Source organism: Scleropages formosus, chromosome 18 (genome assembly GCF_900964775.1).
Source record: "Scleropages formosus chromosome 18, fSclFor1.1, whole genome shotgun sequence".
NCBI lineage: Eukaryota > Metazoa > Chordata > Actinopteri > Osteoglossiformes > Osteoglossidae > Scleropages > Scleropages formosus.
In genome coordinates, this window is record NC_041823.1 from 3582752 (window position 1) to 3595844 (window position 13093).

Consider the following 13093-nt stretch of genomic DNA (forward strand, 5'->3'; position numbering starts at 1 on the left):
CCGCCTTCACCGAGTCACTCCTCAGAAATCAGATGTCGAGGGGGAAGGAAGGCTTGTGGCACTGTCCTACTTCTTCAAAACTCATGTCTTGATTTAAATATTTTAGCTCATCTGCTTAATTAATAGAGCAAATGGTACTATTCTTGTGATCATCAATTCCCTTTGCTAAGTTTCTCTTTATGACATTGTCATGGTGGTAATTTTAAGGCTTGCATATTTAATGAGATCAGTTGGCGCAGGACAAAATTTGGTACCGGTGGGTCGCAGAGTGCAGCCAGAGGGTCGAGGGTGGGCCGCGTCACGGACCTGGTTCTGCGGCTCTGTGATCTGTTTCACACTGGGGCTACAAATAGGGGACAGCTGCTACCTTTGGATCTAAGGGTTGTAGGTTTGATCTCCATCTGTGGCTGTAGTACCCTTGAATAAATGTAAATTCCACCCTGAGAATGATGGAAATGGGTGAAGAAGCTCATAATTCTTCAATCCTTCAGAGTTTGTGTCACAGCTGGTAGTGTAGTGGATTGAGCTACTGCCTTTGGATCCAAAGGTCTCACGTTCAATCCCCCCACCTTTGGCCGTGGTACTGTTGAGCAACAAAATTACCCAGCTGTGTAAATGGGTAGATAATTGTAACCTTAATATTGCAAGTTTCTTTGGAGAAAAGCATTACCTAAATAAAGAAATGTTAACATGTGTACAGCCTCCTTGTTATCCAATGAAGAGCCTGAGTTTATTCATAAATGTTCAGTTGTGAGAATGAAAACACCTTTAAGAAAAACAGGTTTGCCACCATGTCACGTGCTGTCTATAATAAAAAAGGCAGTGAAATAATGACTGGTGTAAAAAGTATAAAAACAACAGAACAAGGACTAATATTATATCTGGATTTTTACAGCATCTGGGAATAAGGTGTGTGGAGTGAAAATGCTGCATGAAGAAAGACCTCGTTGTGAATCTTGAACAATGTGATTAAAATAGAATTTGTGCCACGGAAAATAATAAATGGCTCCATGATCCATCCATGGTTGTTCAGAAAGAACCTGGCAAAGTGTTCGGAAATATCTCTGTAACAACAGCGAGGACACAAGGTTTTAGTTTTCGCTCGACAAATAAAGCACGTAAATGATACCGGCGGAAGTATTTGCTTTAATTATAAATACATTGACTGAAATACACTGAATCGATTCTATAATATTGCATTTAAAATGTGCTCGGAAAAAAAAAAAAAAAAAAAAAAAAAAAAAAAACATAACAGTGTAGTGTCCGCTGGGAAAATACTAGAAGTTTGTACAGGAAAAACAGCCCAGATCGAGATGTTGTTTATTATAGGGCAATTCATAATTTCAGTTTTATCCTGAATTAAATCTCTACGTTTGACTGCTTTGCCTTGAAAAAGAAATGTGTTTTTAACGTCTAAAACGAACCCGAAAATACAACTAGTTTATAATGAAATAAATTATTCTGGCGATCGCGAAGAGAGAATCAATATTGCTTTTCTGTTTTCAGCGATACAGAAGCAATCACGCGCTGACTTAATTTCATGCGATATTATTATACTGAAGTAAAATCGTGCAAAGGTAATAAAAATCATGTGGTTTTCCCGACTTTTCGCTCCGCTGCGGGCTGAAGGGGAGGACGCACCTTGAACTTGTCGGTCACGCGTGTCCAGCACCACAGTCCTGTAACTGACCTCACGAGACGTGGCTGTGAGAGCAGCGCGCGCACTCCTGCGTCCTCATCCTCATCCTCATCCTCATCCCATCGCCACACCAACTCCCATTCTGCCAACGCCGCGTGAGCGCTGCCCCAAGTTCCCTCCCGTCCGAAGGGACGCGCTCCTGCGCGCTCTCGCTCGCTCAGGTGCCCTTTTGAAAAGTGCTCCGAGCACGAGGCGGGTGCGCGAGCGGGCGAATGGGAGCGCGAGCCCCGCCGCTGCTAGGCAACGGAGCCCGCGTGTCCGAATTCCGCCCGGGAGGGAAATTAGCGACGGTCTCGCGCGCCCTGTTCGCTCACTTCTTGTTCACTGGTTCGGCTTTTTTTTTTTTCTTTTTTTAGTGTTGATTGACAGCTGCCCGAATGTGGTCAACAAGATTAAATCCTGGTCAAAACATGCGTCTCCTAACACAGAATGTCTTAATAATCATTTTGTTTATGGGAGGACAGGTGAATGTCTGCATTTCAGCCCTTAGTTGATGTATTAATTTAATTCCCAGTGAAAGAGACCGTGTACCTGAATTTTGTCACGAATAAACGAACAACAAAGGCTTATCTATAAGTATCTTTAATAAAGTCCTTTATTGTGCCACACTGTGTGTCTGAGCTCTTTGTCTTCCATCGGCCTCCTGGACAGCCACACAAACATCACCTCACAGCAGAGTAACATCAAACCTCACACACACACACACACACACACACACTTTCAGAACCGCCTGTCCCATATGGGGTCGCGGGGAACCGGAGCCTAACCCGGTAACACAGGGCGCAAGGCCGGAGAGGGAGGGGACACACCCAGGACGGGACGCCAGTCCGCCGCAAGGCACCTTAAGCGGGACCCAAACCCCAGACCCACCGGAGAGCAGGACCCAGTCCAACCCACCGCGCCACCACGCCACCGCACCCCCAAACCTTACACCCCAGGGTTAAAACAGTGGTACAGAAGGGATCTTACTAACAGAATGTCTTTACAGACAAGTAAGCGCACCTAAAAGTGCACCGCCTTCGGATATAGACTTAACTAAACTCCATTAATGTAGTGGATTACAACCTTTGCTCAGACACGGCGTGGGAAGGAGCTGCAGCCCACCAAAAAACTTCAGAGAACACGTCCTTCCCGTGTGCTCATGCAGATCTCATACAGATCCCATGTACCTCCTGTGTTTGTCCATGTGGATCTCATATGGTTTCCATGTGATTCCAATGACAATTCCTATGCAGATCCAGTGTGATGTCCCTGCAGATCACATATGAATCCTATATGATTCCCAAGTGGTTCTCGTATGGATCCCATATGGTTCCAGTGTGGTTCACACATGGCTCTCATGTGTATCCTATGTGGTTCCCATACAGATCCTATGTAGTTTACATGTAGATCCCCTTTGTTGTCCATGTGGATCCCATGTGGTCCCCCCATAAAAGCAATTTGACGGATGGCAACACAAACCGATGACGGTAGTACTGGTGTGTGTGTGTTTCTTTTTTTTGTTTGTCAAGTCTGGTGACAATGAGATTTGTGGGGAGGAGAAATATTTTTCCACAAAATATCTCTCTGCCACAAGCAGCACTTTAACAAGGTTTGTCACTCCTGAGAAGGTGTGGATGGAGGCAGGGAGCACACGGGGAAGCCTCCCTGCCGAAACAAATCCAGGCTAGTCACACTGGAGAGGAACCCGAACTACGGCCTTACCTGTCACATCCGCCCCGGCGCGGGGCCTCTGCGTGCCAATTACCCCGGCGCCCGGTACCTGTGACCGGCATGCACCACCGCGGTCAGTCCAGCGTGCACATGAATTATTCATCACTTCGCTTCATCGGCGTAACAAATAAGGATGACATGAATGTGCAGGGAATCGTGGGATATGAGGAGGCTGGAGCCTTTGAGTGGTTTGGGTGCATTCTGACAATTGGGCCGGTTGTATCAGTGGGATAAATATCAGTTATTAGTGGGATATTTAATCGGTTGTCATTAGCAGGACACATTATCCGTTATCATTGGTGGGATATCAGTTACCATTAGATATATTATCAGTTATCATTAGGGTTAGGGTTAAGTTTAAATATTTGGAGCTATGTAACCTATCCAGGGACAGGCCCCGGACCATCGTGACCCTGACATGGACAAGAGATCACTGAAAGTGAGTGAGGGAGTGAGAAAATAATACATGTGCTTAAAACAAAATATCTGTATAACATCAGTGTATGTATACAGTATAGATATATGAGTTTGTATGCTGTAAAAATATACAGTATCAGACTAATTATAATGCACCCCATTTCATGTGTGTTTATTGTCATGTACACTCACATTATTAGCAGGAGTTATTTAAATTGAAAGTGATACATCGCCACCTGCTGTTTACATTACACATGTGACGAGTTTATTCAAATGTACAGGTGAATGCGATGTGTGTTCGTATTACGAGTGATCCGGTTACAATTATTTGAAGAAGCGAACATGAAGGCTCACGAAGAACACGGCGTAGTGTTTTCCAAACAGACATCTGATCTGCAGAGAGATGAAGTGACGCATTTGGAGCTTTTACACACTTATACAAATAAGATGTGAGTAGGGCTGCTGTCTCAGTGTGTGGAGCGCTCTGGTTTCCTCCCACACTCCAAAGCAAAATGTAATATGCGAACCTTGGCGACCTACCAGTAGCATCACTAGGGTTGGTGTCACCCAGTGTTGTAACTCATAGTCTCACCCCCCCACATAGACCTCCTGCCGTACCAGATCGCATAGAATCCTTAGTAATGTTTTTGTACTAATGTTACTCGTAAATCGTAATTAATTCCCTGATATCACTGAACGTAATGGCAAAAGTAGTGACATAAAGAACTAGAAAAATTAAAATTACACCTTTAAATTACAATATTATACGCACAGCTAAATGTATTTACATAATTTATATCGTTTCATGTGGTTAAAGTGAAATTCGGTAAGAAAACAAAGTATTCGAAGTAAAAATGTTTAATAACTATATCAAAATTATGTTCATTTTAACGTTACTGATATCGGTTCACAAATACTAATTCCCACAATTTTGTAGCTGAAATACTAGAAAATGTGAAAAAAATCGGCGACTACAAAAGCAGCGGCGATGAAAACGACAGCGCGTGGAGACGGAACCACGTGATTAGAAGCGTCACTGTATTGTAATTGTAATTGTAATTGAATTGTAATTGGGTAATATTGAGAGCTCTGAGCGGAGCGCATTGGAAGGTTCAAAAAGAAAATGAGCAGTTTTATCCTTGTAGGTATATTGATACTTGTAAACTCGGCTTTATTATGAAAAATGTTTTTGTTCTTATAACTAACTATGGGGATGTTTTTATAAAAAGCAATAAATTTTTGCTGCAACACCGCACAAAAATTTTTGAAACTGTCATTTTGGTGTCACCCGGGCGATCCGCGCCCCCTAGTGACGCCACTACGACTGAGTAAATATACGCTTTCAATCTAGTTTACTGAAATTATTATAATTTAAAGCAGCTAAACGTTTACACTTTGTTCTCGACCACTGTCGACATAAATATGATGGAAGTGGGATTTAAAAAAAAAAAAAAAAAAATAGCAGTATTTTCTGCCGTGCGAAGTTTTGCGGTACAGCCAGGGTTCTTCTGGCTCAGTAGAATTATTAGATTGCCCCAGTTGCGGGTTTGAGTCTCTCGCGCGCTCATACCTTTCGTTCCTCCATTTGAGGGGATTTTTAGTAAAATTTAAAACGCCAGTAGAGCAAATTTTATGGCACAAGCGAACAGACAGACATCCCACAAAGGACCTGCAACCATCTTAAGGACCCGATCGCCCCTCTATAGTTCCTCTATGCCGTCCGTGGTCGACCAATGAACTTCCGACACCCGCCCCGCGAAAGTAACTGAGAGGCTTGATTGGGCGAATGTTTGAACACTTGAAATTGTGTTTCCCGCCCATCATGGATAGGTCCAAGACGTCCCGCCCACTTTCCAAACCGCCATTTTGAAAGTGTCCGAAATAAACGAGCTTTGGAGTGCGTGCATGGTGAGGTAAATTTTTTTTTGCTTTATTTTATGTTTTCCGGCACACAGAAGGCTGTCTGAGGCCAGTCTGCAGCTCGGTTTTTGGCTGTAGGTAATAAATATACAGGCGAGCTCGGCATGCAGAGGCACAGTGACAGCTCTGGTTGGGATGTTTCTTGGTAAACACACACAGTCTGTGTTTGTGGGCGGGACGCACGAGCCGCGAGCGCGCGCCTGTTAGCCAGTTAGCAAGTTGTGCAGTTAACTTTGTACAAAACATGGTTCGCACACAGAGTTTACTGTTCTTCGGTGGTCGTTTGTTCAGCTGTAGCAACATTTGAGGGAAGCTTGGAGAGCATCGCTATCAAAGTACTAGCGCACTCTCTGTCTGTGACTGTGTGTCGATCATGAGATGAGTTTCACGACACAGAGACACTGTCACTGAACAAGTAATTCATTCCATCATGACGCATATTTTTTAATTATTTTTCTCTGCTTCCTGCACAGTTTATCATAGGATATCAGACAATCGACTAGAAATGTTTACTCACTGGGTTATTTATTTATTTTTTTATTTATGGCTACTACAGTCTACACTACTCGTCGTGTAGAGTGGGACTCGAATCATCAAAAACCGCCAGGTTAGTCCATCCTTTACCCACTATCACTATGTTATGTCTTGGCTCCTTTACTTGTGTTCTGCATTTCAAAGTACACGTCAAAAAGGAGTATTGTGGCTGGTCAGTTATTATGTTGACATGATTTCTTCATTTATTTATCACATCTCCAAAAGCAAGTCAACAACAGATGAAGATCTTTAGACATAGACATAGGATTATCAACACACAGCTTGTCTGTCTAATACCAACAGGTTGCTGGTTCACATCCTTCCTGTAGCTCCTATTTAAGTGACAGTCATCACTTCTTTTCATCAAATACAGAAATAACATAGCAGATGGTGTTGGATTCATTTATACAGCTGTCAGGGTACATATAAACAAATCATTACTGTGACAGAGGTGCCTTTTGACCCCAAGGTCACACTCAGTCAAGCCTTTCCCATCTCCATTTGTTCACAAGGAGCCATGTCAGGGGAACTCGCAGAGGAGCTGCTACACACTGGGGATGCAAAGGAGAAGTCTGTAGAGCCGCAGGGGGCCCCTGCACCGGTTGTCTTGGAAGGTGGTGGTGAAGGAGGTCCAGGGAACAGTCCCGAATGCCAGGAGCTTCATCGTAAGTCAATGACACACACTTTCTCAAGAATATCTGAATTTATTTCTTGGGCCGTTCTTCTGATATGTATATTGCATATCAGTGATTTTGTGTTTAAATTTATCTAAAAGTATGGCTGGTATCCATGCTCTTTCATGCTGCTTTAATTCTTTCACCTACAGAAAAACCTGAAATAATTGAAGGAAAAAGGGAGAAAAAGTCGGTGCAGAGACTGGATCTGCAGATCGGTAAACCAACAGAACCTGTCAAGATAGAGGAGGGTAAGCAATTCTGCTGGGTAGTTTGTCACGAAAAACAACTTATGTATGATACAAACCTATTGGCTCCTTTTTAACTGCTCTGTTCTCTTCAGGCCTCTGGGTCAAAATCCTACATACAGTCTTACCTACTCCAAAGTCTTGAGTGTGGATTGCAGAATGTTTATAATTACAGGCTCTCTTCATGTAATGAATGCTCCCATAACAAGAATTCAGACTTAACAGCACGTGCAATTTGTACCCTAAAATTCAGTGGGCTGTCAGCTCGGATAACAAGCTATCAACTAACACTTATGAGTAATGCCTTAGGAGAACTGGCGTTTCAATTCAAAACGCGATCCTTGGTGATGTCACCATACAAGACAAGCTTATCAGAATCTGTAGTTCGTATTAAACACGTGCCTTTTTGGTGTGGAAGGACACGTGGAAGGAGAACTTGCAAACTTCAGAAGCTGCAAGGCACCCGTTGTGTAACTACTCCACCCAAGAACAAGAGTAAAATAAGAAAATAATAAGATAAAAGATGAGAGGAAAAGGGGACATAAAAAGGAGTATGCAAACATGTTACATATAAACAGCTTTAAATGTGTGTCTTAAGTCTGGATTTAACAGTGTCAGAGCTGTTCTGATATTTTGGAATTTGGGGTTGAATTAGATTTTCTCTGCTAAAAAGATACAGGTGGAATTTTCCTTGTTTAAGAAAAGTCAGGAACTTTTCTGGCTTAGGAATGGGTTTTTTTTTTTTTTAACCTCCTTATATAAATGCTAATGAATGCTAATTCTTTGTGAGAATTTCCTTTACTATCAGTTTTTCAGCAACAAATAAAGTTCATTATGGATGGGAGGCCTGTTTAATGTGAAACTTGAGATGTTATTGGTGATACATATGTTGCATTGTGGACCTGAAAATAATTATCTGATATTTGTGTAGATTTGTAGTTTTAGTCACTTGCATCTCCATTCCCACAGGCAGAGGAACAAAGCTTGGAGACATTGAACAGGTGGCGTACTACATTGGAAGAATGAAGGCAGATGAGCTGAAGCCCCTTCACAAGATTTTATTTAATCGGCCAGGAGCAGTAAGCTGCTGAATTTGGTCTAAATTCAAATTTTGCTTGTGGGTGTATTTGCCTGCATGTACCATACCAGTTGTAAAGTTATTTGTATGCATGTACCATTGTTTGATATGCTGTTTTTTGACAGCAAGTGTACTGAAACATGGTACTATGTTCTGGAAATGGAAAATTTTTTTTTTAATTATTATTATTTTAAATTGTTTAAAGTAAGGATGGAGAGTACTTTAGCGTATTAGACATTTAGAGTGCTTTAAGGCTGTGTAATTGTACAGTTAAGAGCTGTTATTCTGTGGGATCACTGATGGGTGCTGCCAAGGATTTGGGTGGATGGTTTAAAGTTAAAATACCACTGGTCGGCAGGCAGCCTCACTGAAGAAGAACATCCGGCAGTTCAGCGGCTTCACATTTGACGTGAACAGCGATGGCTATAACAAGAAGAGAGAGGTGGTGAAAAGGTAACTGGCTTCAGAGAGGAGGATATGCTCATTTACGCATATCACACAGGCAATTTATAGCGCTTCAAACACTTGTTTCCTGATTTTCAGAGTCTTTCACACTTTAGTATTGTACCTCTGTTACCCGTACAGGCACACAATGGCTGGGCTGAAAAGCATCTGTAAAATCTTGGATCTGGAGACCAGTGGCAATCACAGTGTGAGAGTTGACAGAATTATGAATTTTCTCCTGAACCCAAAGACAAGAGAGCGGGTAAGCTGTAGGTTCTCTTTCTTTTTTATTGTTAAGAGGAAGTGTTGTATAAAATTCAGTGTCGCGTAATAATTCCTGAGGCTTGAATTCCCAATTCTTTTCACACAAATTTACATTAAATTTGAAACCGAAACTGAACATGGAAATCATACTGAAATGATTGACTGGAAGCCAAAGATGCTTTTAATCTCACAAAATCGGTCAGATAGTTGTGGAACAAAGTTTAGAGAACACCCTTCTTTCTTCTCAGAGCATGAAAACTGAAATGTACCTATTTCAAATACTGACAGCCACTGCCAAAGAAGCGGAAGAGAACAACCAGCAGCAAGTCCAAAGCGATTGTTGATTCAAGCAGCGATGATGAGGATGGGAACCATGACAAGACCCCAAAGAGTCGAGAGACCATAGATGACGATGATAGCTCTTCTGATGACAACGATCGAAAAGGTGAATTGGACTTTGAAAAGTTGGATGAAGAGGATGTAACTGATAAGGTGAGTCGGTGTGCCATGACCATCAGAGTATTAACACCTGCTGGAAATGCAGCAGATAAAAGTAACAAATATCTTGGGATATCCATAGAAGGAGTTTAATGACCTAACCTTATTTTTTAGGATACTGATTCTGATTGTTTTTTCCTATCAGTAAGCTTTTAAGCGTAGTGTGGGACCCTCCCCTGAAAAGATCTGTTACACACCCCAAGTTCAGAACCACAGACATTAACGTATTGTAGTAGTATTCTTTATTCTGAGTGTAAGAATAAAAGTTTATGGTTGTGTTACAAGTAATCTTTTAAGAATCTGACTTGTCAAAATGAATTACTGAAATGCTGAAAAGAATGTGTGTGGTTGCATTGCTCTTCTGGGAAATGCCACATTGCAGTTTCATCTACTTCAGGGGGCCGGTAACTTGCATCAGGTTTTTTTTTTTGTTTGAGCCAAAGTTCAGAAATTCAAAGCTCTTATCCGTAAGTGAATTAAGGACTCACTGCTGCATGTTTTTCTGAAAGGAATGTGATTTAGGCCAAAATGATTTGTGGTTTCTGTAATGGTGGTGGAGAATGTGGTGGATTGGCTGCAAAGATGTAAGGTGTGACTCTCATCTAAATCATAAAAGGATCCCCAGCGGAAGAAAACGAAGGCATTACCTGCTAAGAAATTTGCAGCAAAGAAGCAGCCAGCGGCAAAGAAAAAGCCAGCGAGTCGTAAGCACCCTACTACAAAAAAGAAGATGGAGAGCATCAAGGCTGTAACCATGAAGCAGAAGGCAAAGGCCAAGGTCACAAAAGCAGCTGAAGAGGAAGTTTCAGACATGTCTGAACTATCAGCATCAGACAACGACAGCGACCACTCGGAGGTCAGAATGTGGATAAGTCATAACAGTAAAGCTACCCAAGGAGAACTTTACAGAAGTCAAATGTGTGTTTGATAAATAAACAATTTAAATGTTTTTCTTGATGATTTTCTGCCTCCACAAACTTAATAGTTTGGTGCCATTAGATTAAAACTCATTTGTAACCTGCTATCCTTCCTTGTGCTATGTGCTCAGTCATCAAAAGGAGGGAGGAAGAGACCAGCGACGACCCCAGCGAAGCCAACCGCCAAAACCAAAAAGGCAGACAGCAGTAGCAGCAGCAGTAAAATGACGAGCAACAAAAGTAAAGGTGAGACCGCAGTTTCCGTCTTTGCTGACCTGTATGGAGTAAGGACAGTTTACATTATTTTATATTTTGAAGTCTTTTAGCAGTGACTTTTTCCAAGGAGCATCTGGGCTGATACACCAAGATGCTCATTTTGAAAGAAAGCTACTTACACATCTACCGTTGGTGGGGGGGACAATCCAGCTGAATAAGCATGTAAAACTAGCAGCAGCGTAAGTCAGCTTTATGACGTAAGATCTGTAGAGTTGAGATCTGTGTGTGAGTGTTGTGGCTGCTGCAGGGTCAGATGTAGAGGACAGCTCCGATGAAGAGCCCCTGATCAAACTTCTGAAGAAACCACCAACGGATGAACAGTTGAGGGATACGATCAACAAGCTGCTGAAAGAGGCCAACCTGGAAGAGGTCACCATGAAACACATGTACAAGAAGGTACACATTTGTTGAGGTGTTTTTTTTTTTTTTTTTTTTTTAATGGATTCATGGTCATTTGGTGGTGCTGCCCATTTGTTTCCCGCTTTCGATTGCTGTATCTCTGGCATGCAGAGAAATTGTTTTTTCAATCTGATCGAGATGCAGTTAACATAAAACTCAATGATGAGATGAACTTTAGTTTCCACAGTAACTTTTCTTTTAATGAAATGTGGTTAATCTATTTCAGGTGTTTGAAACCTATCCTGAGTACGACCTCACAAGCAGGAAACCTTTCATCAAGGAGACCGTGAAAAAGGTATTGTTTTTAGACAAGATTAAACAACTGGTCTTTGTGAAATTGAAGAGAAATCGGCTCACTTCAAGCTTGGGAAAAATGTCTTTCTGCATTTATGTGCACTGACTTAAAGGTTTAAGATTTATGCTTATATGTATGAATTTATTTGCTGCACTTGGTGTGAGCAGCTCATGGTTTTTTCCCCATCTGTTTGCCTTTACTGTGCACCAGAAGAACATGCTAATTATGCTCCTAATTAGTGGTTCTGCTTTTTTTAACAGTTTATCTCCTGAAAAAGCTTGCCATCAGACGTAAGTTGTGGATTTTCTGAAAGGCTCGAGAATGATTTTCATACTGGCGGTGGCAGAAATGCGTATGTACTTAATTATGATTTTTTTTCTCAGTTTTTAATCTTTCTTCACTGTGTCTTAAGTATTTTTTTTTTGTTTAAAATCATTTTATATTTGCTTCTTTGTATATTAATGACAAGAGGCCTTGTTTTTACTTTTTGCTTAAAGAGGGTGTTGTACAGTGAAATAACGGGCTGTGAATAAATAGCTGTTTTGAGTAAATTCAGATGTATCTTCTCAGTTTCTTTCAGTATGTCTTGAATTCTTTAACCTAATTATGTAATGACAACTTCCTTTTGTCAAATGATATTGTTAAAATTATTTAATTCCTCTTGATCTATGAATTGTCCTTTTGCTAATGAATTCCAGCTGCTGAATTGTATTGGATAAGCTATGTGTGTGTCTGTTACAGATTATAATGGATTTCATAAGCATTTTTCCCCTCCATGATACTTTGTTTGAAAGAAGGTAACAGTGAAGCAGCTATCCACATGTCATAGTTGAACACTCTGGGAATGCTTTACTTGTCGAAGTATTGTTTACTTTTGAATAGCTTTTACTTTTTTAATATGGTTTTATTGATATAACTTGTCAACGTTTTATTGATGTAACTTGTCAAAACCCTACCTAAAACATGGATAGTTTTTTTCGGGTGGGGAATCACTGTCAGCATTGATAAAATTGTCCATCTGTCTTATTTTTATTAAATATTTTAGCCACCATCAACAGCAGTGTTGCTGGGTGGACAAGCTCTATGATGTTGACATCTTAGTCGTCTCAATCCATTTTTACCTCGGCAGGTGACACCTGGAGAGGTGATGTCATACATTTACCACACTCCCAGGAGCAAGAAGATGAGCTCTGTATATTCAGGACAAATGGCTTAAATTCAGCTCTGAACATTTATTTGAAAGGGTCCTTTTTTCATTTAAATTTTTCATTGTCTTTTTGTTAGTGAATTTTTGGTTTTAATTAAATTTATTTGAATCTGGTGTTGTTTTACTTCTTGGCTTGTTACCTATTCAGGGATACTGAAGCTAAGTTAAGAGTTACAGGGGAGTTTTATTCTACAAGTAATTTGTTTACTATTATAACTGAGAATGTATCAGTACTCCTTGACAGGCGTCACACAGTTATCCTAAATATGTTTAGCTGCCAACCTGTAATATTGGTCATTTTATCCTGGTTGCCAGTCTTAGTTTGCTTTTCTTGTTAGCTCCTGCATCCCCCTGGTCTAACATGTACTACACGAATCTACATGTCACGAGCACAGTAATAGGTCTCAAAGACAAAGAAACACTGAAACTTTTGCTAAATGCCAAGATAACTAACATATCTTTAAAAAAATATTTAACCAGAAAAAGCACACTTTCAGGAATCAAGTCATT

General features: G+C 41.0%; 1 protein-coding gene across 2 annotated transcripts; it reads left to right on the top strand.

Moving 5' to 3' along the window:
• The first annotated feature begins 5665 nt into the window (after nt 1-5665).
• Nucleotides 5666-12652, top strand: dek (DEK proto-oncogene). Of its 2 annotated transcripts, none has more exons than XM_029260128.1 (13): nt 5666-5742; nt 6306-6356; nt 6796-6948; nt 7110-7208; nt 8175-8284; nt 8642-8736; nt 8869-8989; nt 9280-9483; nt 10106-10345; nt 10538-10652; nt 10930-11078; nt 11308-11376; nt 11637-12651. In XM_029260128.1, the coding sequence occupies exons 3-13, from the start codon at nt 6801-6803 to the stop codon at nt 11646-11648; spliced, it is 1362 nt and encodes a 453-aa protein (XP_029115961.1). In that variant the 5' UTR covers nt 5666-5742; nt 6306-6356; nt 6796-6800; the 3' UTR covers nt 11649-12651. The 2 variants fall into 2 exon arrangements, with proteins under 2 accessions (XP_029115961.1, XP_018618369.1); XM_018762853.1 differs by having other exon boundaries at nt 5704-5737; nt 11637-12652.
• The last annotated feature ends 441 nt before the right edge of the window (nt 12653-13093 follow it).

Coding starts and splice junctions, on each gene's coding strand:
- dek (XM_029260128.1), top strand. CDS start 6,801: ATGTCAGGGGAACTCGCAGAGGAGCTGCTACACACTGGGGATGCAAAG. Junction 7,209..8,174: donor ACCTGTCAAGATAGAGGAGG/GTAAGCAATTCT, acceptor CCATTCCCACAG/GCAGAGGAACAAAGCTTGGA. Junction 11,079..11,307: donor TGAAACACATGTACAAGAAG/GTACACATTTGT, acceptor AATCTATTTCAG/GTGTTTGAAACCTATCCTGA.